Here is a 27,487-nt window from a genome sequence, read left to right as displayed (position 1 = left end):
AGCTTTTTTTTTTTTTTTACCATGGATGGATTAATATAAGAAATTGTAAAACCAGGAATATTGGTATTATGTATTGATATTTAGAGGTTGGACATTTTCTTACCACATTACGTTATTTTCTGTGTGATATTTGCATTTCAGGTTTTCGAACAGTTAGCTTTACTTTAGAATCCAGGGACCTTCTGAGTACAGTCCTGGGCATTCTGAATTCCTGCAGCATGTCCACTGACCATGTGCGAAGCGCAACAGATAGTGTGGGATCTACAAAAACAGCCACATCATCATTCTACAGACCCATAAAATGGGACAAGACTTTTTACTCATTCACTGGATACAAGGACCCTGAGGAGGAGCTGGAGCAAGCACAGAAAGCGGAAATAACCATTATGTAAGTAGCGTCCAAATCAGTAGTTTAGTATTGTGATGAGGGAAGCTGCCTTGTAAACATCCGTAATATTGGAGGGCAGCCGGAGGAAAAGTCTTATCACTGAGTCTCTGGCTTTGATATTTTTTGTAAGTGTGATGACCAGCTAAATACTGTGTTACTGCAGTGCAAAAATATATTATTGTTGTCACTGTAGCGTGTACTATTTAACAAAGATAGGTTAGAAAGCCCCATGAGAATCATTGCAAAAATTCAACTGTATGTTAATATCATTTGCTATCTAAAAATATGTTAAAAAAGAGGGAAAGAGGAAAAAAGTATGCTTAAAATATGTCAACTACTAAGAAATAGGGAAAAAAAAGAATGCCAATAATTAAAAGTAGGTGGGATAAGGAGGGCACCCAGATCAATATGGCACAATGGGAATCTATTTTTTGAAATGGGAGGTACCTTTCGTTCAATGCTAACTTTAAATTGACCCAGTTTAAGTTTCTTTCCCCTAGAGAACTTTGTAACTGGAAATATAGAGCAGATGCAAATTGCCGAGATGCGGCAGATATGGGTCACATAATATGGGACTGTGGTAGGGTACAATCTTTTTGGACTAAAATTTTGATTTGTTACAATCTAAAGGCTTATTAATAGATGCTCCTTCACTCTCTATATACCTGCTATACAGGTGATACTTGGAGACTGCATTGGTAAAAAAAAATCTTGGAGGGCTAATCCCTAAATTATTTATTTGTGCTAAAATTATTATATTAAGAATTTGGCTCTCTGACAAAATCCCTGATTTTAAGGCTTGGCAAAACTTGGTGGTAAAAATAAGAACATACAAATTTTTGAGTGCTCATGGTACTAAAAATAAACTGGCAAAATTGAATACGTGTTGGGGTAGGTTCCTAGGGTAAAGAAGTTACAGGGGTACACTGCCCTTATACATATTATCCCCTATCCAAAGGATAGGGAATAAGAGGTCTGATCGCAGGGGACCCCCGCAATCTCCCTGCTGCACCTTGCGTTCCTTTAGAACGTTGGGTGCATCGCCGGAGACTCGTGATGTCACGGCCACGCCCCCTCAATGCAAGTCTATGGGAGGGGGCATGGTTTCTGTCACACCCCCTCCCATACACTTGCATTGAGGGGGCGTGGCCGTGATCTCACAAGCCTCCACCCCGCATCGTCAGTCATCTGGCATGTATCCGCGATCAGGCATCTTACCCTTAAAAATACAATGTGTTATTTTGTATGTGTGTTAAATCTATGAAATGTTATTTTGCATCCAGGGGCAAAGTATCTATTACAGAGCCATTTTTTAGTATATGCACGTACAGAGAAACATTCCACAGTAGCGATTCTATAGCACATCTGCATGTGTTTCCTGGCCATGGACTTGGCTCCCTCCTCCCCGCCCCCTTATTGGGTTATAGTGTGAGTGAACAGCATTACAATAAGGGCTTACTTACTTAAATTCGTCCTGTAGTGACAAAGTTCTGGCTATTTAATCCCATATTGCTATTGTGCTTCTTTGCGCAATATAGGGGAGCTTCCCTGTCTACTCAATATGCTTCAATCTGCCAACCCCTGTATTGAATATGCTAATTTCTTTACTTTCACGTCACTAAGACATGACAGCCTGCTGGTGCTTGAACAGCCTGCTGGTACATGCAGATGCCAGTAGGCTTTCATGTCCAAGTGACGTGGGAGCGAAGAAATTAGCATATTTGTCTTAGGGGCGGGCATATAATATCAGTCATGTTGCTTTGGACAACTGCACCACCCTTCATCTGCACTCCACAGGTTTAGATGAACCCAATAGTCCCCAATGTCTTGAGAGTATAGAGATTCCTTTAGTGGTTTGTATTTTGTTTAATAGTTCCTGGATACAAAGTAACCATAAGGTGGCACAGAAGAAGCTGAACAATAGTATTCCTCTAAGAGAAGAATTGGAACGCTTGAAAAAAGAGCTATCTGATGAGCTGCAACTTTCGAATGTCCGGTAAATTAGTACAGGCCTCTAAAACCTAGTAAGCCATGTTTGTATGGAAATTTAAGAAGATAACAGGTTGTTTATTTAGACATATTATGCTTTAAATATACAGCATAATAGCTAAAATTGCAAATGAATATTGCTTGTTTTGGTTTTAAAGGGGAATTCCAATTATCAGCAATTAATACCTGTCTACTGCATAGGTGATTTCTTCTAGATGGGTGCAATGGTCATTCCACCCCACCTTCAACACTATGGCTGAGATAAGTTTAAATGGAGCTGTGGTTGGGCAAGCGTCCAACTGCTCTCTGTTCATAGTCTATTGCACTGACTAGGTAATCAGTGCAATATGCAATAGATAACCACACCTCTAGCAATTATCACCTATCCAGCCTAGTATCAGGTCTGGACAGCCCTCCCGTCCATAGCATGGCTGTACATGGTGGAGCAAAATGACCATACATTTACTCACCCTGCATCATAGTAGCACAATGCCCACAGGAAAGGAAGCACAGATGCAGTTGAGCAGTTTATCATTATATGCCCCTCCATCTGCCGCGGGAAGCTCAGTGATGTGTATGGTCATTTGCCTCTCCAATCTGCAGCCATCTTACGTGTTGGAGTGCTGTCTGTATGGGTACTAGACTGACCAAGCGACAGCTTTAATGAAGTATATGTTTGTAAGTGGCAGAGAAACATTTAAGGTCAGCTTACTACTCCTTAAATCCCCTGACTACCACAGAAAAATTGTACATCCAGCACCACACTAGACTCCCATAAAGTATTCAGTCTATTGGAAAAAAAAAAAAAAAAAGGTTTAATATATTTTATGGATATCCACTGCTGTATGTAATATTTTTCTGTAAAATAGCTTAAAAGCTTGTACAGTTTAAAAAAATAAATGGCTTTTTTTTGTTGTTATTCTTTTTGTTAGAATTAGTGCCACACCCATCCACAGGTTGTGTGTAGTATTGCTGCTTAGCCTATTGACCTTAGTGGAACTAAGGCTGCGTTCACATCACGATTTCTCCATCCAACTTGAGAACACGATTTTATAACTTTTTTTTATAACGGATAAAATCATATATAAACTCGGATCCATTGACCTACATAAAAAAATCGTATCCATTACACACATCCGATTTGATCCGCATCTGATTTCACATGATTTTTGTTCGGGTCTGAAATCTGGTTTGACCATGATTTCAGACCCGAACAAAAATTGTGTGAAATCGGATGTGGATCAAATCGGATGTGTGTAATGGATCCAATTTTTTAATGGAGGTCAATGGATCCGATAAAATCATGTACTCAAGTCGGATGGAGAAATCATCATGTGAATGCACCCTTAGTTGCAATACCAGAAAGAACATATAAACAGGTCTAGTGCTGTTTTTTGGAAGAATACCACCATGTTTTTCTAATAACCTTGCTATCCGTACCAAATGGGAGTAGCAATAGGAGATATTTAAGAGTCACATCCAGACTCTGGTGTCTGTGGAGACTTAAAGGGGTATTCCAGGTCAAAACTTTGTTATATATATCATCTGGCTCCGGAAAGTTAAACAGATTTGTAAATTACTTCTATTAAAAAATCTTAATCCTTCCAATAGTTATTAGCTTCTGAAGTTGAGTTGTTTTCTGTCTAACTGCTCTCTGATGACTCACGTCCCAGGAGTTGTGCAGTTCCTATGGGGATATTCTCCCATCATGCACAGCTCCCGTGACGTGACATCATCATTGAGCAGTTAGACAGAAAACTTCAGAAGCTAATAACTATTTGAAAGATTAAGATTTTTTAATAGAAGTAATTTACAAATCTGTTTAACTTTCCGGAGCCAGTTGATATATAAAAAAAGGTTTTGCCTGGAATACCCCTTTAAATGCCCTTTTTCACATAAAATGGCCACAGTGCTGTGCAGAGGTTATCATTCAAACAGTCTTCACTGCCTTTATCAAAAATGCACAGACAGTATAGCAAGATTCATAGGAAGCCAAAAGTATACTTTTTGAAAAAAAGCTTTTTTCTCATTAACCAGATGGCAGAGAAGCTGGGGTATCGCTCATCGCTGTAGCCAACTGCACAGTTTAGGTCGTCTTATCAAACATGATTGTGAGTCTTTGAAGATGGCAAAAGGTAAATACCTTCACCAATCTGCCTCCTGAAAATATGACATGAATTTTTATTACCCATAAAAAAATTTATGAATACTTTAGGCTGTAATTATAATACTATTTCATAAATAAATTTACAATGTAATAGTTTTGAAAGTATTGTAGAAGAGATCAAGCTTATACATGGTAAAGTCCCCAGGATAAAAAAAAAAAAAAAAAAAAAAAAAAAAGGTACAGCTAAGGGTGCTATAAAATCCAACTTAAACTAGTTACACTCTGGTATCCCGATTCTGACTTTTAACCCCTTAAATACCAAGCCCATTTTCAACTTAAGGACCAGAGCATTTTTGCACACCTGACCAATGTCACATTTTTTATTTTAATCCTTTTGTTTTAATTTTTAAATAGATATAAAATGGTTACAATAAATTGTATTCAACAGTGACCAACCATAAATACAGCATCATTCAAAAAGTCAATGCGAATACAATATCACCATGTACAATATAGACATTTGCTTATCCCCCCTCCCTCCCCACCCAACACCCTGGTCCAGGGCAGAGAAAAAAATAAAATAGAATAAAAAAATAAAAAAGGGAGAAATTATTTTTACCAAAATCTCCAGATCTTGTTCCACTCTCTTCTTCCTCTCTTACTCCTGATCCATCTAAACTCCCTATCCTTCATATTACTTAGCCCATCTTTCCACTCTTCTATCCTTGGCCCCTCAGAAAATATCCAGTTACTTAAAATCACCAGTCGTGCAAAGAAAAGGGCCCTATAAATATACTCATATTTACCCATATTTTCTATAGCGCCAAGTATATTAAATTCTATTGTACGAGGCACCTCCACCGGGATTTTATTCTCGATCTCACAAATTACAGATTCTCAGAATCCAGAGATTTTACTACATAGCCATAGGCTATGAATATACGGTAATCCGCTTCTTTCCCCCCCCACACTTCACACATTGTGCTGATTCTCTCACCCCCATCCTATATAAGTGGAGTGCGGAATAGTGAACCATGTGAACTATCTTAAATTGTACCATTTTATGTTCCATACTACAAGATACCTTACCAATATTCTGAGTTATAGTTTCCCAACTTTCCTCTGATATATGCCCCACCGTGTCAGACCAATTTTTCTTTGTCTTTATCCTATCCACTCTCTCTCTATTCCCATTATGATGTTCAGACTTTTATATATAATAGATATCCCATTTCTCTTCAGGTATTCTATTTGTGTCATTACCTCTATTACCTTATGACTCAGTGAATAGTAGACCTCCTTATCTACTGTGTTATACACTGCGTGCCTAGTCTGCCAATAATACAACCAATCTCTATCTTCTACATCATTCAACATTTTTAGATAATTAAATGAAAGTAATTGCCCTTTATCAAACATATGATCCATCTTTGTTATACCCTTACTGTCCCAGAAGCTTGACTCTTAATGCACAAGTTCCTTTAGTTTTTCGTTCCCCCATAAAGGCGTGAATCCCATATTGTGATCTATGTGCAACATTTTTCTTAACTTATTCCACACTTTTTTTAAATTTAGTCATCAAAATACTATTATCCCATTGATCCTCTACATAATCCTCTAGTTCCAACACCTCATATATATTATCTTTTTTTCCCCTTTCACCACCATATTCAAATATCCGGATTCTTTCCAATTTATAATTCTAACTGATTGCGTCGCCAGGTAACAGATAAGGAAATTGGGCAGCCCCATTCCTCCCCCATCACGCGGCGCCTCAAAATATCTATACTTTAATCGGACCCTTTTTCTGCCCCATATAAATTTGCCTAACATTACTTCTAATTTTTGAAACCAGGAATTCACAATCCACATTGGAGAGGAGCCAAGGAAGAACAAAATCTGAGGAAGAATCACCATCTTAATTATGGCCATCCTTTCTGACATAAAGAATGGCATTTTTATGAAAAGGATTCGTTATTTTTTATTACCTTTAATCTACTATCCATACCCCCTAGATCTTCATCCAGAGGGAGCAAGATGGACTTACTCCAGTTTATTTCTAAACCAGATAATGGAGCCATTTCATCACATAGCTTCATAATAAACTGTAGCAAAGAGGTTCTAGAGCAGCACTACCAGTATGAATGAATGCAGGTGCACGCAATCCAAGAGAGCCGGGTCACTGCTACAATTGGAGATGTATACAAAAGAAGATTGCAGCACTCGAGATTCAGGTGGAAAAGTTTAGAGTGGTTTTATTCCATCCAAAATGCGACGTTTCGGTCGCCACATGCGACCATTTTCAAGCATCAAAATGCTTGAAAATGGTCGCATGTGGCGACCGAAACGTCGCATTTTGGATGGAATAAAACCACTCTAAACTTTTCCACCTGAATCTCGAGTGCTGCAATCTTCTTTTGTATACATTCATAATAAACTGGATTTTTTCTTGCGGATGGGTTACAAAGAGGAGTATATCGTCTGCAAATATCAGTAATATCTTGTTTTCTTTTCCATTTACTCCGAAACCTTCATACATATTAGTATTCCTTATTAAAGCTGCTAGGGGCTCAATATACATTAAAAATAATAAAGGTGAGAGGGGGCACCCCTGTCTTGTACCTCTAGTTAATTTAAATGGATAAGAGGGAGCTCCATCCACCACTACTCTCGCCTCCGGGTTTGTATACAATAATTGAATGCAACTCAAAAATTTTGGGCCTATCCCCACCCTTCTCAGAACCTCCCACAGGTATTCCCACTCCACCCTGTCGAAGGCTTTAGTAGCATCCAATGACAGGATGGAGCGGGGACCTCCAGAACCACCCTGGATCGACTCGTATACCTGATGGATATTGTCTTGAACGGTTCTTCCAGGCACAAAACCGCCCTGCTCCTTACCTACCACAACCTCCACAACTTTCCCAAGCCTTCTCGACAACACTTTTGCTATTATTTTTATATCGGTATTTAACAATGAGATGGGACGATATGAGCTCAATTCCAGGGGGTCCTTATCTTTTTTCCTAATCAGAGTAATGTTAGCCTCGTACATAGACTTAGGTAAGGCACCCCCCCCTCCAGGATTCATTAATTGTCCCCAATAATTTTGGAAGTAAAAAGGATGAGTAGTTCCTATAGATCTGAAATTACATGCCGTTAGTTCCAGTTGATGTATTCCCCTTAATAGACGCAAGTGCCTCCTCTATTTCCTGGAGGGTAAAAGGTTCCTCCAGCGAGTCCCTCAGCTCTATTGTTATACCTGGAATATTTATCCCTTTTAGAAATTTCACTACTTCCCCTCTATTTATATTATTAGATGTATAAAGGCTAGAGAAAAAGGAGTTGGTCATTCGGGCAATCTCGTCTCCATCTTTAGTGACTTTACCGTCCTCCCTCTTAAGGGCTGCAATGCCACTATTATCTCCTCGGTTCTTAAGTAAATTTGCTAATACCTTATTAGATTTGCCTTTTTCAAAAAAGTTAAATTGTCCCATAAAAAAACTGTTTATTCTGTGCTTTTTTAAAGAGATATTCCTTATACTCCTCCTGGGCTGTCTTAAGTTCTACTAGCTTATCTTATCCATTATTCCCCTTTATCTCAGCTTCTAATACAGCCACTCTATTACTTAACTTTGTTTCCTCCTGGACATACTCTTTTCTTTTTTTTCCCAATCCAGCCTATATATAAACCCCTCAGATATGCCTTCATGGCATCCCATATAATCTGCGGGCTTGCTGAGTTTTGATTAATCTCCCAGAATGATTTTAACTCCCCCACAAACCAGTCGTGGGGGTTGAGACAGAATTCCAATTATATATAGACAAAGGCCAGAATAATAAGCCTATTTTCCCATATCCCATAAAGAAATATATATCTACCATATCTATCGATCTTGGCGTTTTTGGTTTCGAATGGTAACCTTTCCTATGGATAAATAATGAAACCCCAGAGGAATATGTAGATAATTGAGAATGGAATTCTTCCTTAGCCCATCTTCTCCGTAAAGTATATTCTTCCCTTGATCTATGTGTTTCGACTAAGCAAATTATCGCGGGGAGGTGTCTCTGAATAGAATCGAATATAGCACATTTCTTTATCTTATCTGACATTCCCCGCACATTCCAAACTAACAACTTAAGAGTTGACATAATCTAAGAGAAGAAAGAGAGAAGAAAAAAAAAGGAGATACCCCTCCCCTGGACCATGCAAGGAAGCAGCAGGATATGATTGACCCACAATCCAATTTATACAACGTGAATACATTTGGGTTGTAACCCAGGCATCGCCTCCCAGACCCAAGTCATACACTTCATACTGATCGATATGCAATAACATAACAGTCCTTGTATCAACAAGAATTTTTTGGGGAGGTCGGAGGGCCCCTATTGAGGCTTAGTGTCCATTTTGAGCTGTTGATCCAGGATACATCCTGTATATTGGAGAGAGAGCGGTAGGGATCAAAAATCTATTATAAAGGATAGAGTTTTAGGCTGAAGTATCACAGTATACGTCTAATGGAGCACATAAAAGAGAGGGACATCTTCATCAGAACGGAGTCTGGAAGGAGGGCTTCAAATAAGAGCAGTAGTATCTCAGGGCAAATTCCACTCACCGGGGCCTCCACAGTATCCAGCAATCAATATCACAAGTGGAGCCACACTGAGGGACTGCAGCTGTTGCAGATGGCGAAGTTAACAAAGTCCTCCTTTAAATTCTTAGGGCCAAATATGCCTGCAAGGGGACCTATAAAGGGGACCATGGGTCCGGAGAGAGAACGGTCGCTCTTAGTATTTGAATCCCTTACTCGGGGAACATTTCCACAGTTAACTGTTAATAACAAAAGGAGAGTCTGTCTCACCCGACTTGAGAGGAAGAGAATCCACAGACCCGGTTGGCCGCATACGTGTGGAGAGACAGTGGTACTCACTTAAGTAAAGCCCGGGCTTAATCCAACGCAGGGAGCCCCAGCATCAGCAGCACAGACCGCCAGTTCCACATCCGGCTGCACTCGCTTCACGCTCCTTTCTCCCCTACAGCAGCCCTTTAGAGGACTTCCGGCTGCCCTACTCCACTCCCATTGGCCAGGAGGTCCCACGCCTCTCTCTCTCTCCCCTCCCCCGTCCCCATCACGAATGAATCCCTTGGCCTTGCTACCGTAAGCAGCAACCCCCATGCTCCCCCCCCCCCCCCCTCCAACATGTCCATGAAGAGACACCACCCCCACAATCCCCTTCACCTCCAGAGCTCCAAATGATCCAGCCATCGTGTTCCCGGAACCCACCGTAAGTTCAGATAAAGCTCTATCGGCTACTTGCAGAGCATTCCGGCGTGCATAGCCATAGCGATCGTGGAGGGCGAACCACTTCTGAGGTAGCTGGCGGGTTTACCTCTCCTTAGGACCAGGCTTTATCTATCGAGCGCAGAGCACACAGATCAGTGTGGTTCTATGACATCACATTGATCTGTATGAGGAATTAATGATTCCTCCTAAAAGTCCCCTAAGGGGAAAGTGTAAAAAAAGAAAAAAACTTGAATAAAAAGTTTAAAAAAATACCCATTAACCCCTTCCTTATTAAAAGTTTAAATCGCCCCCCTTTTCCCAAATTTCATATAAAAAAATATGTAACCATAATAAAAATAAACATATGCGGTATTGCTGCGTGCGTAAATGTCCGAACTATAAAAATATATCGTTAAAGGGGTTCTCCACCATAAGGTGATTTTAGTACGTACCTGGCAGGCAGTAATGGACATGCTTAGGAAGCATCTGCTCTTGTCTTGAGGCTAAATGGCCATGTTGTGAGATTACCATAACACTGTGGCTAGCTTTTTGTGAACTGTTATTTCCTGTTTGACTTTTCTTTTTTTGACGACAAATCCCACAATTCCATTTTCCTCCCTCCCACACATCAGCCACCCCACCCATTGAAACATAAATGAGCTGCATCCATTCTAAAGACCTGTGGTTTCCAATCAGGGTGCTTACAGCTGTTGCATTAGTTGCAGATTGATCCCTCTCCCACCAAGTGATCCCTCCACCCATTGAAGCAGACAGGCTCCCTGTCATCAGCTGACTAGTGAGTCAGGTCTCGGCCGCATTGCAAGCTGGGAAAAATATGAGACAACAGTCAATTTGTATGCTGTTAAAAATTAATATTGGAGTGAAAATCACAGAAGAATTGTGAGAAAACCTTCACACACAGGTACAGACACTATATTATGAACTACACTAACTTTACAGCCCCTGTAGCATAGTCAAATAAAAAAAATTCCTGGAATACCCCTTTAACCCCTTAAGCCCTTTAACCCCTTTGCACATCTGACCACTGTCACTTTTAACATTAATAACTCTGGGATGCTTTTACCTTTCATTCTGATTCCGAGATTCTTTTTTCGTGACATATTCTACTTTATGTTAGAGGTAAAATTTTGTCGATACTTGCATCATTTCTTGGTGAAAAATTCCAAAATTTGATGAAAAAACTGAAAATGTAGCTTTTTTTTTATGTTGAAGCTCTCTGCTTATAAGGAAAATGAATATCCCAAATAAATTATATATTGATTCACATATACAATATGTCTACTTTATGTTTCCATCATAAAGTTGACATGTTTTTACTTTTGGAACCAAAAAGAAAAGAAACCACTTGAAAATGGACCATGTATAAACTAAAATAAATTTTATTTAGAATAATATAAAGACATATAATAATTACACACACAGCGTGGACAAACAGAAGTGGGAACCAGGGAGCAGGGGGAGATAAAAAGAAGGTAAAAATTATATATATAGTGTCCAGGTGTGCTAAACAATTTAAAGTGCCAACAGCGTGCCAAATAAATAGATAGGACCAATATGTTTAAAAACGCACACAAAACGGATCACAGAGAAAGCCACATGTAGTAGTGGCATAGAACAGTAACACTCCCTCCGCTCCCCAGTTACCCACCAGACCACCAACGCGTTTCACCCAACGGGGCTTTATCCAGGAGTGGTGGGCAACTGGGGTGGGGTACCTTATATATGCACAGCCGACCAATCACAATGGTTACACAAGAAGAGATGATTACCTGAACGCCAGTATGCACTCCGGCGCCATTACCGTCCTCCACCGCCGCTACACTGCACCACTTCCGGGTATAGTGTTTAGAATGTAAAAAAGAGCTACGGCAAAATGGCCGTCCCTAGACCCTAGAGGCAAAAATGCTTGGGACTCCAAGAAAATGGCCGCAGCGCATGGGCAATTTATGAAGTGACATGTTAGCACAATAAACGTATACATTCAACAATACATGCAAACAGGCAGGCTACATAAAAATAGAAGTCCTACATAAGTAAAGTAATATACTAGATCTCTAAGTTTTATATAGATAATTGTAGCAGCGGTAATTGTAAGGAGGACATAAGGTGCAGAAGTGCATATAATAGGCATAGAATACATACAAAGAAATGACTAATATACATATAAAACCACATAGGAAAAATATAGGAATTTCATGATAACAAATATGTAAGGTAAAATACGGGAATAAATTGACAAATAAAAAATGTAATTAATAATAAGGTATCAAATATGCGACAAAGAGCAAAATATACATATATTAAAAAATATATGAAAATATATGATTTTTTTTTTTTAATATATATTAATGGCCAGTGAATGTGCTGCAAAATGGATATACAATACAGTGTAATAAGAAGGGGGGGAAAAACATATATATATACACGTAAGTATGTAGGTGCAAACACATCACCTACATATATATAGAAAGTCAGTGAAGGTGTTAAAGTGTAAGGACTGTGTGAGCACGAATGCGTGAAAGGATGATAAATTGCGTAGTGCAAATGGACCATTTGTGGACATAGTATATGTTTAATTTTTATTCTACTTTTTTTACTTATTTTTGCACTGGGGGGCCCCCCATTTTTCTCGCACTTGCACTTTATTTATTTATTTGTTTTTTTCATGCTATTTATTTATCTATATTTATTTGTATTTTTTGTGCTATTTTTGCTAAATTGTGGCTTTTATAGCGTTATGAATTGATATAGTTTCTATATATTTTTTTAGTGATACACTGGTTGTTATGCATACTCATACACTTGTCTCATTTTTCACAATTTCATTTCACTTTATTTCATGTCACCAATTGTACTATCATGTGGTCTTTACTTTTCCTTCACTTTCGCAAGTATTGTTGTCATCCCATCACATTTTCATTATATGTAATTTTGTAGCACGCATCTACCTATATTTTTTCTATATTATTTATTAATTGCACTACGCAATTTATCATTCTTTCACGCATTCGTGCTCACACATTCCTTACACTTTAACACCTTCACTGACTTTCTATATATATGTAGGTGATGTGTTTGCACCTACATACTTACGTGTATATATATATGTTTTTTCCCCCTTCTTATTACACTGTATTGTATATCCATTTTGCAGCACATTCACTGGCCATTAATATATATAAAAAAAAAATTCATATATTTTCATATATTTTTTAATATATGTATATTTTGCTCTTTGTCGCATATTTGATACCTTATTATTCATTACATTTTTTATTTGTCAATTTATTCCCGTATTTTACCTTACATATTTGTTATCATGAAATTCCTATATTTTTCCTATGTGGTTTTATATGTATATTAGTCATTTCTTTGTATGTATTCTATGCCTACTATATGCACTTCTGCACCTTATGTCCTCCTTACAATTACCGCTGCTACAATTATCTATATAAAACTTAGAAATCTAGTGTATTACTTTACTTATGTAGGACTTTAAATTATTTGTTACAGTATTGAGTAATGGGTTCTGTATGGACCCCTGCTAAGCAGTCAAAATCACCCAGCATTAAGAGATAAATTTATGAGACAACTTAAATAACATTGTGCTCAGGGTGTGCTAAAATATAACCTTTAATGATCATTATCATAAAAATCACCAAAATTGTAATGTGCCTGTGCACCCCAAAAACAAAATAAGATCAAACTAATGATACAATTTGCGGCATAAATGCTAGTCCATTAGACATTCGGGTAATGTAATACCCCTATCGTCACAGGTACTAGTCTTATCAATCAGTAACACCGGCCCATTGTCCCAGCAGGGACAAATTATGGGTCCGTATGCTCAGGATTTAACCACCAACGCGTTTCTGCCTCACTGTATAGCCAGGCGTCATCAGGGGGGTTATTCACGTTTTAAACCACAAGTAGATAGCCGTTCAAGGGCAAAACAATATTTGTAAATTAATTAGCTACGACCTGTTAAGAGAAACATGGCAACACTTCATAAATAGTAATCATGTATTTTGGCATAAGGGGATTCCGTCCCCCAACCTGTAAAGAAAATATGCACAAATGACAGACACTAGTGTGTTGTGGCCAGTTCTCTATTTTTCCAGGAGTACCGTCATTGGACCTGCAAAGACAAAAGCGGGACAGGCACAAGCCCGTTCAGTGCTCGCCCTGTGGATAAAAGAGGAGGATGTATGTATACATTCCCCTATTATTACTCACGGTTCTGTAGCGTGGACAGCGAGCAATGCACCAACCTGCATGTAGCGCAGGGAGCCGCTAACTGTGGCTCTTACCGCCTAGTATGGCGGGGTGCCGGCGTCTGACGCAGCTTCCGGTCATGAGCGGAAGTATATGTGCGTAGCTCCACCCACCCTCGCGACACCTTCACGGGAGTGGGGGCGTGTCAGCAACTACGCTACATATTCCTTTCTGCTGCCGCTCATTGATTATAACCGGAGCTAGAGTTCATAGGTGGATCATATAGGCAAGTAGACTAAGTTTACACCACAATAATGGTTTATAGACTGCCAAGTCAAAGCGTTTAGTAGTCAGCGAGCCCGAATTGGGACCAGAAGCAGGGGACCACCCAATAAGGATAGTATAATATCCAATTCAGTGAATAACATGTCGTAAATAATTTCAGTAGAGGAAGCATATATTTATGCTCCTATAGGGCATCTATAGTGTGAGGCTGATATGGGGTGTGTTTGGGTTAATACCTATTAGGGGAGGTGAAAGGTAAAGTCAGGGGCCTAATGAACCTAATCTGGCCCTATACCACCCTAGAGTAAATATGCCCTGAGCCTAGGCGGGGTGGCCGCCCTAAAAAGGGCGGTTCCGCACTGGAACCTCCTATTAATTGGCTATTATACCCTAGATAGGAGATGGCTTCTAACTCCTATAGGACTTACTAAAGTCCTTCCCTCACTACCTGAGTGCCACTCCAACACCCCAATCAAACCAACACTACAGAAAACAACCGAAATTTTGTTGTTCATTGAGCCCTTTGGGTGTCACCGTGTCCAAACGATGGATCCAGCGGCAGTCACGCTGGAGTAATATTTTATCATTGTCACCCCCTCTCTGAGAAGGTGTTAGTGTGTCCACACCCACAAATTTTAAACATGTAGGGTCACCATCATGTATTGTATTAATATGGGTGGCGATAGATGTCTCCCTTTTATTTCTAACATCCCCTATATGTTCCAATGCTCTCTTTCTAAACTCCCTCAGTGTTTTTCCCACATATAAAAGGGGGCATGTACAATGGGCTACATAAATGATGGCTTTGGTTGAACAGTTTATATGGTGTTTTATAGGTATGGGCACTGTTTGTCCAGAGGACAAGGACTTAGTTTTTTCAACATATTGACAAGCACGACAGTGCCCACACCTATAGCATCCTTCAACTTTACTTAATCTTCCCAACCAGTTGGTAGGAGTATCGCTCACTGGCCGTAGATGACTGGCAACTAACATATCCCCTAAGCTGCGACCACGTCTGTATGTGATCTGTGGCGTTGGCCCTATTACATCCTGGAGATCGTTGTCCATTTGCAATATGTTCCAGTGTTGTGTAATAATCCTACGTATTTCATTGGACATTTTATCATAGGTACCAATTATCCTCATTGGTTGTTTAACTGGAGGGGAGTGTTTGGGTATCAGGAGATCATTTCTGGGTGTGGAGAGAGCTGTATGTTGTGCTCTGGTAAGTATGTAATTTGGGTAACCCCTGCTTCTGAATCGCCTCTTCATGGCCGCTGACTCCTTCCTAAACTCCCTATTCGACGAACAGTTCCTCCTGAGGCGGAGGAATTGCCCCTTTGGGATCCCCCTTTTTAGGGGGCCCGGGTGGCAACTCTACCACCTCAGGAGGCTGTTCGTCGCGGTAGTTTTTCGAAAAATAGTACTCTGTAGGACACCCTCTGGGTCCTTATATACTTTTACATCCAGGAAGTTGAGTTCACTTTCGTGGGTTTCAAAGGTAAAAAATAAACCCAGGTCATTGTTGTTAATATGACCCACCAGTTCTTCGAACTGAACCTTAGTTCCGTTCCACAAGACAAAAATGTCGTCGATGAAACGTAACCATATCAGTGCTTGTTCACTAAAATGGGTCATCTCATCATGGAACAAATGTGTCGCCTCCCACCACCCTAATGTAAGATTTGCGTAACTCGGGGCACAGGGGGACCCCATTGCGGTCCCCCTTATTTGATGGTAGATGATGCCATTAAATAAGAAAAAATTCCTGTTCAAAACAAAACGTAGTAGTTGTAGGACAAAGGCATTGTGTTCATGATATTCTGTACCTCTTGTACTTAAAAAATATTTGCATGCTTGTAATCCTACATCATGACGAATAGAGGAGTACAGTGCTTCCACGTCAATACTCGCGAGGATGGACCCCTCTGTCATGGTGATACCTTCTATACGCCGGAGTAGGTCCATCGTATCCCGCAAGTATGACGGGAGGGAGAACACAAATTGTCTAAGAACTCTATCAATATAGATTCCCAACCTCTGCGTCAAACCCCCAATGCCCGAAACAATTGGGCGGCCTTTTAGTGGCATAAGGCCTTTGTGAATCTTGGGTAAGGCGTAAAAGGTAGGGAATACTGGTTTGTGTGGAACAAGGAATTCAAACTCATTGGTATCCAAAAGTTTTTTTATCAAGAGCTGACTTTAATATCGGCATCAATTCCTGGATGTATTCTGAAGTAGGGTTATTGGTCAGCACTTCATATGTGTCCCTATCATCCAACAACCTCCTGCACATTCTGATGTATTTTGGGCGATCCATAAGAACTATGTTTCCCCCTTTATCAGAGGCCTTTATAACTAGCTGTTCATTATCCTGTAACTGTTTAATGGCACACTTCTCGGAGTATGACAAGTTTTCTCGCAAACAATTGCCTTCAGTTGTAATCTGTTTGAGGTCTCTCAATACCAGTTCGAGAAACACCTCAATACATGATGTGTCCCCCAATGGAGGGAAAATCTTGCTGGTCAATTTGAGGTCCGTAAAGGGTCCCTTGCCCACTGGGCGTTCACTTTCCTGCATCAAAGTGACCAAGTCTCTAGCTGACACAAGCTCTTCTTCCGTTAGGCCTAAATCTTGGCCCTCTCTTTTATTTTTTAATTTGAAGAACTTGTGCCATCTGAGCTTGCGTATAAATAAATTCAGGTCTTTTGTCCATATAAATTCATCATATTTCACTGTGGGTACGAAGGAGAGACCCTTTAGTAATACAGATGATTGAGCCTCAGACAAAGTGTGACTCGAGATATTAATGATCTGTGTCTCATCTGAGGGGTTTGTGTTTATTAAAGCGGTGGTTTGTTCTGGCCTCGGGGTTGAAGTCGTAACTCGTAAGGGTCTCGCTGACCCAATGCTAAAAAAGGAGAGGGATAGGATGAGGATTGTGGGCCACATGTTGTCTGATTATTTAGATTATTTTGACCACCTCCTTGGCCCCTTCCTTGTCCGCGCTTTCTGCCTGTCCCCCTATTGCCGCTTCTACCACCTTTCCTGCCTCCTCTCTTATTGTTTGAAGGCCCTGACTCAGACAAGTCTGTATCGGATGATGATATCTCCGTGTCTCGTGGAGTGGATCCCCTCTCCAATACACTGTATACTTTATTGTCTTTAAAGTCTGCCAAATCTCTTACGTATTGAGTATGCTTGCGATATTTAACCTGGTATTGAAATTTCTCAACCTGACTCTGCAATTGTGCTTCTTTGTTTGGAAACTCGGGATCGCCCTTAAAGCGTAACACCACTTCTTTTTGTTCTTGTAATTTAACAAGGAGGGCTTCCAGATTCTTTTGTTCTTCCTCTAAGAGGATATGTAGAAATTTTGTAGAACAGCTCGTGGCTTCTGTCTCCCACTTAGTGAGGACTGCTGGTGTCCTCAATCTCGCAGAAGGCAATATGGGGACTCTTAGACCACGGGGTACTAACCCTTGCTGAATGTAGCTCTGGAAGCTCTGCACTTCCCAAAAGGAGGTGGTGTATTGCTTGTATGTCTGGGTAAGATCTTTAAATGCAGTGCGTATGGAGGGGGTGAATTTGGGTTGGGTAAATGAGTTTTCGGAAAACACTTCCTTGGCTTCAGTCATCCAACCATCTGTGCTGAACACATTATTGAGAAAACCTGCCATATCCTAAAGTAATCAAATTATTTGTTACAGTATTGAGTAATGGGTTCTGTATGGACCCCTGCTAAGCAGTCAAAATCACCCAGCATTAAGAGATCAATTTATGAGACAACTTAAATAATATTGTGCTCAGGGTGTGCTAAAATATAACCTTTAATGATCATTATCATAAAAATCACCAAAATTGTAATGTGCCTGTGCACCCCAAAAACAAAATAAGATCAAACTAATGATACAATTTGCGGCATAAATGCTAGTCCATTAGACAGTCGGGTAATGTAATACCCCTATCGTCACAGGTACTAGTCTTATCAATCAGCAACACCGGCCCATTGTCCCAGCAGGGACAAATTATGGGTCCGTATGCTCAGGATTTAACCACCAACGCGTTTCTGCCTCACTGTATAGCCAGGCGTCATCAGCGGGGTTATTCAGGTTTTAAACCACAAGTAGATAGCCGTTCAAGGGCAAAACAATATTTGTAAATTAATTAGCTACGACCTGTTAAGAGAAACATGGCAACACTTCATAAATAGTAGGACTTCCATTATTATGTAGCCTGCCTGTTTGCATGTATGCGGCTATATTTCTGACGTTTATTGTGCTAACATGGCACTTCATAAATTGCCCATGCGCGGCCATTTTCTTGGAGTCCCAAGCATTTTTGCCTCTAGGGTCTAGGGACGGCCATTTTGCCGTAGCTCTTTTTTACATTCTAAACACTATACCCGGAAGTGGTGCAGTGTAGCGGCGGTGGAGGACGGTAATGGCGCCGGAGTGCATACTGGCGTTCAGGTAATCATCTCTTCTTGTGTAACCATTGTGATTGGTCGGCTGTGCATATATAAGGTACCCCACCCCAGTTGCCCACCACTCCTGGATAAAGCCCCGTTGGGTGAAACGCGTTGGTGGTCTGGTGGGTAACTGGGGAGCGGAGGGAGTGTTACTGTTCTATGCCACTACTACATGTGGCTTTCTCTGTGATCCGTTTTGTGTGCGTTTTTAAACATATTGGTCCTATCTATTTATTTGGCACGCTGTTGGCACTTTAAATTGTTTAGCACACCTGGACACTATATATATAATTTTTACCTTCTTTTTATCTCCCCCCTGCTCCCTGGTTCCCACTTCTGTTTGTCCACGCTGTGTGTGTAATTATTATATGTCTTTATATTATTCTAAATAAAATTTATTTTAGTTTATACTTGGTCCGTTTTCAAGTGGTTTCTTTTCTTTTTGGTTCCATATTTAGAGTGTTTACCACAGGACCCTACACATTTATGAGCATATCTCCTTTCCTTTTTTGGTGCTTTGACTCATGTTTTTACTTTTGGAAGACATCAGAGGGCTTCAAAGTATAGTAGCAATTTTCCAATTTTTCACAAATTTTTCAAAATCAAAATTTTTCAGGGACCAGTTCTGCTTTGAAGTGGATTTGTAGGGCCTTCTTACTAGAAATACCCCACAAATGACCCCATTATAAAAACTGCACCCCTCAAAGTATTAAAAATGACATTCAAAAGGTTTGTTAACCCTTTAGGTGTTTCAAAGAATAGCAGCAAATTGAAGGAGAAAATTCTAAATCTTCATTTTTTACACTGGCATGTTCTTTAGACCCAGTTATTGAATTTTTACAAGGGGTGAAAGGAGAGAAATCTTCCTAAAATGTGTAACCCAATTTCTATCGAGTAAGAAAATACCTCATATGTGTATGTCAAGTGTTCGGCGGGCGCAGTAGAGGGCTCAAAAGGGAAGGAGCGACAGTGGGATTTTGGAGAGTGAGTTTTTCTGAAATGGTTTTTGGGGGGCATGTCACATTTCGGAAGCCCCTATGGTGCCAGAACAGCAAAAAAAAAAAAAAAACCCACATGGCATACTATTTTGGAAATTACACCCCTCACGGCACCTAACAAGGGGTCCAGTGAGCCTTAACACCCCACAGGTGTTTGACGACTTTTTTGTTAAAGTTGGACGTGAAAATTATTTTTTTATTTTTTTTCACTAAAATGCTAGTTTTCCCTCAAATTTGAAATTTTTACAAGGGATAATAGGACAAAATGACCCCCAAAATTTGTAACCCCATCTCTTCTGAGTATGGAAATACCCCATGTTAGGACGTAAAATGCTTTGCGGGCAAACTACAATGCTCAGAAGAGAAGGAGTCACATTTAGCCTTTGAAAAGCAAAATTTGCTGAAATGGTTTTTGGGGGGCATGTCTCATTTAGGAAGCCACTATGGTTCCAAAACAGCAAAAAAAAAAACACATGGCATACTATTTTGGAAACTACACCCCTCAAGGCACATAACAAGGCGTCCAGTGAGCCTTAACACCCCACAGGTGTTTGACGACTTTTCGTGAAAGTTGGATGTGTAAATTATTTTATTTAATTTTTCACTAAAATGCTAGTTTTCCGTCAAATTTAAATTTTTTACAAGGGGTAATAGGACAAAATGCCCCCCAAAATTTGAAACCCCATCTCTTCTGAGTATGGAAATACCCCATGTGTGGACGTCAAGTGCTCTGCTGGCGCACTACAATGCTCAGAAGAGAAGGACCACGATTGAGCTTTTGGGAAAAAAATGGTTTGGAATGGAAGTCAGGGGTCATGTGCGTTTACAAAGCCCCCCGTGGTGCCAGAACAGTGGACCCCCCACATGTGACCCCATTTTGGAAACTACACCCCTCACAGAATTTAATAAGGGGTGCAGTGAGTATTTACACCCCACTGGTGTTTGACAGATCTTTGGAATCATTTTCACGGACCACTGTTCCAAAAATCTGCCAGACACCTGTGGGGCGTAAATGCTCACTGTACCCCTTATTACATTACATGAATGGTGTAGTTTCCAAAATGGGGCCACATATCGGTATTTATTTTTTTGCGTTTTTGTCAGAACCGATGTGCAAATCACCAATTTAGGCCTCAAATGTACATGGCGCGCTCTCACTCCTGAGCCTTGTTGTGCGCCCGCAGAGCATTTTACGCCCACATATGGGGTATTTCCGCACTCAGGAGTATGGGGCAACACCAGCATGTTAGTGTAAATTTTTTTTACACTAACAAGCTGGTGTAGCCCCCAACTTTTCCTTTTCATAAGGGGTAAAAGGAGAAAAAGCCCCCAAAATTTGTAGTGCAATTTCTCCTGAGTACGGAGATACCCCATATGTGGCCCTAAATTGTTTCCTTTAAATACGACAGGGCTCCGAAGTGAGAGAGCTCCATGCGCATTTGAGTACTAAATTAGGGATCGCATAGGGGTGGACATAAGGGTATTCTACGCCAGTGATTCCCGAACAGGGTGCATCAAGCTGTTGCTAAATTCCCAGCATGCCTGGACAGTCAGTGGCTGTCCGGAAATGCTGGGAATTGTTGTTTTGCAACAGCTGGAGGCTCCGTTTTGGAAACACTGCCATACAATATGTTTTTCATTTTTATTGGGGGCGACAGTATAAGGGGGTGTATATGTAGTGTTTTACTCTTTATTATGTGTTAGTGTAGTGTTTTTAGGGTACATTCGCACTGGCGTTTTACGGGGAGTTTCCCGCTAGGAGTTTGCGCCGCCGTGAAAAATTTGCTGCAGCCCAAACTTGAAGCAGGAAACTTACTGTAAACCTGCCCGTGTGAATGTACCCTGTACATTCACATGGGGGGGCAAACCTCCAGCTGTTTCAAAACTACAACTCCCAGCATGTACTAACAGACCGTGCATGCTGGGAGTTGTACTTTTGCAACAGCTGGAGACACACTGGTTGGAAAACCTTCAGTTAGGATCTGTTACCTAACTCAGTATTTTCCTACCAGTGTGCCTCCAGCTGTTGCAAAACTACAACTCCCAGCATGCTCTGATCGCCGAAGGGCATGCTGGGAGATGTAGTTATGCAATAGATGGAGGTACGCAACTACAACTCCCAGCATGTCGAGACAGCTGTTTGCTGTCTGTGCATGCTGGGATTTGCAGTTTTGCAACATCTGGAGGGCTTCAGTTTTAGAGAACACTGCAAAGTGATCTCCAAACTGTGGTCCTCCAGCTGTTGCAAAACTACAAATTCCAGCATGCCCAGACAGCAAACAGTTGTTTGGGCATGCTAGGAGTTGTAGTTTTGCAAGATCTGGAGGGCTACAGTTTAGGGACCACTATATAGTGGTCTCAAACTGTAGCCCTCCAGCTGTTGCTAGGCAACTCACCAGCTTCCGTCGGATCCAGCCGCACCTCACGCCGCCCGCCGATCTCCGTCGCCCGCAGCCTCCGTCGCCCGCCCGGATCGGTAAGTGCATCTTCGGCACCCGTCTCCTTTCGTTCCCCATTCTGCCCTGCCTATTGTGGGTGGGCAGGACGGGGAAAACGAAAGTTAACCCCCCCCGCCCCCGATCTGCTATTGGTGGTCGCATCTAGACCACCAATAGCAGGGATAGGAGGGGTGGCACCCCTGCCACCTCACTCCTATGCCCTAGGGGGATCGTGGGTGTCTTAGACAACCGCGATCCCCCTTATATTCCGGGTCACCCGGACGTCCCGTGCGTACAACCATAGAGACGCGGGAGGACCAGGAGGACGGCAGGATCATCGCTGGACGCGCGCCGGCCGGGGCCTGGTAAGTGACCGGCGGCGCGTTATCTTCTTCAGCGTTTCGGTCACCGCTCGACCGGTCCTGGCACCTACTGCTATGGTCCATAGGCCATAGCAGTAGATTGTGACCACAGGCCAGAGGAGCGGTGACCGGATCACAGTGGGGGCAGCACACAGACATACAGCCTCCACCCATACACTGTATATGGCTGGAGGCTGTATGTCTGTGGGGAGGGAGGGGGGGGGGGTGCTGCCAACCTAATGTGGGGGGAACTATACTGCCAACTAATGTGGGGGAACATGCTGCCTACCTAATGTGGGGGGAACTATACTGCCAACCTAATGTGGGGGAACATGCTGCCTACTAATGTGGGGGAACATGCTGCCTACCTAATGTGGGGGAAACTATACTGCCTACCTAATGTGGGGGGAACTATACTGCCAACCTAATGTGGGGGGAACTATACTGCCAACCTAATGTGGGGGGAACTATACTGCCAACCTAATGTGGGGGAACATGCTGCCAGCTAATGTGGGGGAACATGCTGCCTTTAGACAGAAGAGGAAATGGCATCCGGCTCCCAGACTGGATAAAACTGTAGCTTTATTGTATCCTATTAAAATCCAAAATAGAACATAATGCGGATAAGAACAAACGAAACGCAACCAACGCGTTTCGACCTGTTAACAAGTCTTAATCATGGTAAATGTTACAGACATTGAATGCATCTTAAATACACTAGTATTCGGTGACGTCATATAGAGATGTATGGAAAATGTGGAGCTAAGAAAATATATAAACCCGAAATGGAGTATATTTGTATACATAATGAATTATGCGCTGATTATATATCATTCAGTGGGTGCATAAATTATTAATAAATATAACTTAAATCATGCCTATAATTGAGTCCAGACGGGAAGCGCATATCTAGGCAGAGTATCCAAAACGCCTCCCGTCTGAACACGGCCCTTTCTATACCTGTCACTGAGATGTTCGGAGAAATACCTGCATGGTGATCAATAATATACTTAGTGAAACCTGACACAGACCTATTACCAATTCTATTACTGTCGGGTATGTATAAGTGTTCTTTGATCCTAACTTTGAGTTTCCTACTCGTGCAACCTACATATTGGAGGTTGCACGGGATACAGATGATAGTGTAGACAACATGGTGTGTCTGACAATTAATGAAACTTTTTGCATGAAATTCTTGTCCTGTGGTACATGAATGAAATGTATTTGTATTGGGCATGTATTGACATACTGTGCATCTTAAATGGCTACATTTGTAGCTGCCCTTACATGTTAACCATGTGTCTGTATGGGGGACCGTACTAAAATCACTGGGGGAAAGTTGGTTTTGCAATAAGTGTGCTTTACGGGGTACTACCCGAACACCTTCTCGCACAATATTGGACATTGTTTTATGAAGATGTAATACTGGTAAATGTTTGTATATAATACGTTTAATATCTTGAAACTGTCTGGAGAAAGGTGTAGTAAAGGTAGGTAGTGATTTGGTATTAGACTGGGTATATTTTCTATCACAAAGATAGTAATTTGCTGGTTTTGAATTTACAATTTTTTCTGCTCTATTTATGATATGCGGTTTATACCCTCTGATTGATAAATGTTCTCTAATATCCTTGCATGCATCCTCATATGTTTGCTGTTCAGACGATGCACGTCTAACTCGTACAAATAATCCTATAGGTAAGTTGCGTGTTACATGTTCCGGATGACAACTTGATGAGTGGAGTAAACTGTTACCCGCACAGGCTTTGCGGAACAATTTAGTATGAATCAAATGTGATGTACAATCGCCTATTAGGGTGATGTCTAGAAAATCTATTTGCTTTACCGAGATATTGCCTTGAAAAACCAGTGACAAATAATTATTGTTCATAAACTTAAAAAAATCCTCCCCTTGTGTAGGGGTCCCCCTCCAAATTAGGAGGAGGTCATCTATGTATCTCCCATACCAACCCACAAGATGGTAAAATGGGTTGGCAGGGGAGAACAGGACGACCTCCTCCCAATAAGCCATGTACAGATTGGCTAACGAGGGGGAGAACTTCGAGCCCATCGGGCAACCAGTGACCTGTAAATAAACAGAATCAGAACTGAAAAAATTATGATGAAGCAAAAAATGCAAAACGTCCAGTATATACTGCTGCAAAATGGGACCATAAGTACTGTATTTCCTAAGATGGTATGATATAGCTTCTATTGCCCAATCATGAGGGATACATGTGTAGAGGGCAGTGATGTCACATGATATCCAGCTGTCCTCACTGGTCCATTCGCGGAGTCTCATAGCCTGTAATAGGCTCTTTGTATCTTTAATAAATCCCATAGTTCGGGATACCAGGGGCTGCAACATTCCTTCAAGCCACGCACTAAGTCTTTCTAATAGAGAGTCAATGCCAGCGACTATGGGCCTCAGAGGCGGGGGAAATTTCTCTTTGTGTACCTTAGGCAGTGCGTGGAACACCGGACATTTTGCAAAAGGAGGTAAAAGATAATCTGCTTGTTTTTTTAGTGATGATGGACAGTGCTACACCTTCTTCTACCAGCCGTGATAGTTTGTTCTTAATGGTGTCAGTTGGATCGTACGTTAGACGTCGATAAGTATGTGTGTCACTCAGCATGTCCAGCACCAATTTTTTATAGAGTGAAGAATCCAGCACTGCAACAGAGCCTCCTTTGTCTGATTGGCGTATGGTACGTGTTTTGTTATTGGACAGTTCCTTTAGAGCTTGACGTTGCTGAAAGGTAAGATTATGATGTTCAATGGTAGAAGTTTGTTGATAAAGTTTCTTTAAATCTTCCTCTACTCTAGTTTAGAAAATGTCCATGCCTTCCGACTGGGATTGGATCGGGTAAAAATCTGGATTTTTGGTTGGGAAGGAACTAAACGTATTTTCAATAGTATTAATACAAACGCTTGCTTCCGACTGTAGGTCTGTCAAGATTTGTGTATTCAATTGTTCCCTAAAATCCCTATGAAGGATACGTGCTTCCCGTCTGGACTCAATTATAGGCATGATTTAAGTTATATTTATTAATAATTTATGCACCCACTGAATGATATATAATCAGCGCATAATTCATTATGTATACAAATATACTCCATTTCGGTTTTATATATTTTCTTAGCTCCACATTTTCCATACATCTCTATATGACGTCACTGAATACTAGTGTATTTAAGATGCATTCAATGTCTGTAACATTTACCATGATTAAGACTTGTTAACAGGTCGAAACGCGTTGGTTGCGTTTCGTTTGTTCTTATCCGCATTATGTTCTATTTTGGATTTTAATATGATACAATAAAGCTACAGTTTTATCCAGTCTGGGAGCCGGATGCCATTTCCTCTTCTATCGAATTGCCGCACCTGGGAAAACACCCCTTGCCTCATTCCGAGTCTTCCGCCTGGAGAGGTGTGTTACAATATACGTGATCTGGGTCTGGGAACTACATACGGTGAGCTAAATTTTTCTTTCATTGTCATTGAGGAACATGCTGCCTACCTAATGTGGGGGGAACTATACTGCCTACCTAATGTGGGGGGAACTATACTGCCAACCTAATGTGGGGGAACATGCTGCCTACCTAATGTGGGGGGAACTACAAGGTACTGTACATTGTGGTAGGAGGGGTAGTCTTATATGGCGAGTATATCCCAAACTCTACATTTTAACTGTAAAAGTTGGGGTCGTCTTATACACCCAGTCGTCTTATACGCCGGCATATACGGTATGTGGGTGGGGGGAGGGGTCCTACAGATACAACCGGCCCTTTGAGGGTGACCAAACTGCTGATGCGGCCCCCGATGGATTTGAGTTTGACACCCCTGCTCTAGGGCATGGGTGGCAAACATGCAGCCCGCCCACAATGAATATCTTTGCCGCCCGGCATCCCTGTGTCCCGAAAAATCTTTTCAGGACACAAGGATGCCCCGAATACCTCTCTGCGGCCCCCTCGTTAACTTTAAAAGCGCAGGGGCAGCCGGGAGTTAGTGCATGCAGGGATGTCCCTGACGTCCCGTGCGTGCACCCATGGGAGAAGAACAGTGAGGGGGATGCGCAGGTATGTTAAGTCACCACTCACGAGCACGTCATCATTGGTGTTCCGACCACGGCCCATAGGCCATAGCAGTAGATTGTGACCCCGGACCAGAGGAGTGGTGGTCGGAACACTGAAGTGGGGCAGTACACAGACCTACAGCCTCCAGCCATACACTGTATATGGCTGAAGGCTGTATGTCTGTGGGGGAACTGTGCTGCACCTAATGTGGGGAACTATACTGCACCTAATGTGGGGGAACTATACTGCACCTAATGTGGGGGAACTATACTGCACCTAATGTGGGGGAACTATACTGCACCTAATGTTGGGGAGCTATACTGCACCTAATGTGGGGAGCTATACTGCACCTAATGTGGGGAACTATACTGCACCTAATGTGGGGAACTATTCTGCACGTAATGTGGGGGAACTGTACTGCACATAATGTGGGGAACTATACTGCCAACCTAATGTGGGGGAACTGTACTGCACCTAATGTGGGGGAACTATACTGCACCTAATGTGGGGAACTATACTGCCAACCTAATGTGGGGAACTATACTGCCAACCTAATGTGGGGAACTATTCTACACCTAATGTGGGGGAACTGTACTGCACCTAATGTGGGGGAACTGTACTGCACCTAATGTGGGGAACTATACTGCCAACCTAATGTGGGGAACTATACTGCCAACCTAATGTGGGGAACTATACGGCCAACCTAATGTGGGGGAACTACTGCACGTAAAGTGGGGGAACTACTGCACGTAAAGTGGGGGAACTATACTGCACGTAATGTGGGGAAATATACTGCACGTAATGTGGGGGAACTATACTGCACGTAATGTGGGGGAACTATACTGC

The 27,487-nt window shown here is 41.5% G+C and overlaps 1 protein-coding gene across 2 annotated transcripts in view; it reads left to right on the top strand.

The window, feature by feature from the left end:
* Positions 1-27,487, top strand: part of TCAIM (T cell activation inhibitor, mitochondrial) — a 161,819-nt gene that overhangs the window by 40,587 nt on the left and 93,745 nt on the right. For both annotated transcript variants that reach the window (XM_056520120.1, XM_056520119.1), the window contains 3 exons: positions 142-388; positions 2,262-2,384; positions 4,415-4,512. In XM_056520120.1, the coding sequence (XP_056376095.1) occupies positions 219-388; positions 2,262-2,384; positions 4,415-4,512 (391 nt within the window). In that variant the 5' untranslated portion in view covers positions 142-218. The remainder of the gene's footprint in view (positions 1-141; positions 389-2,261; positions 2,385-4,414; positions 4,513-27,487) is intronic.

Source organism: Hyla sarda, chromosome 5, assembly GCF_029499605.1.
Source record: "Hyla sarda isolate aHylSar1 chromosome 5, aHylSar1.hap1, whole genome shotgun sequence".
NCBI lineage: Eukaryota > Metazoa > Chordata > Amphibia > Anura > Hylidae > Hyla > Hyla sarda.
The sequence above is the reverse complement of the archived record's forward strand: the minus strand, read 5'-3'. Positions and strand labels throughout refer to the sequence as shown.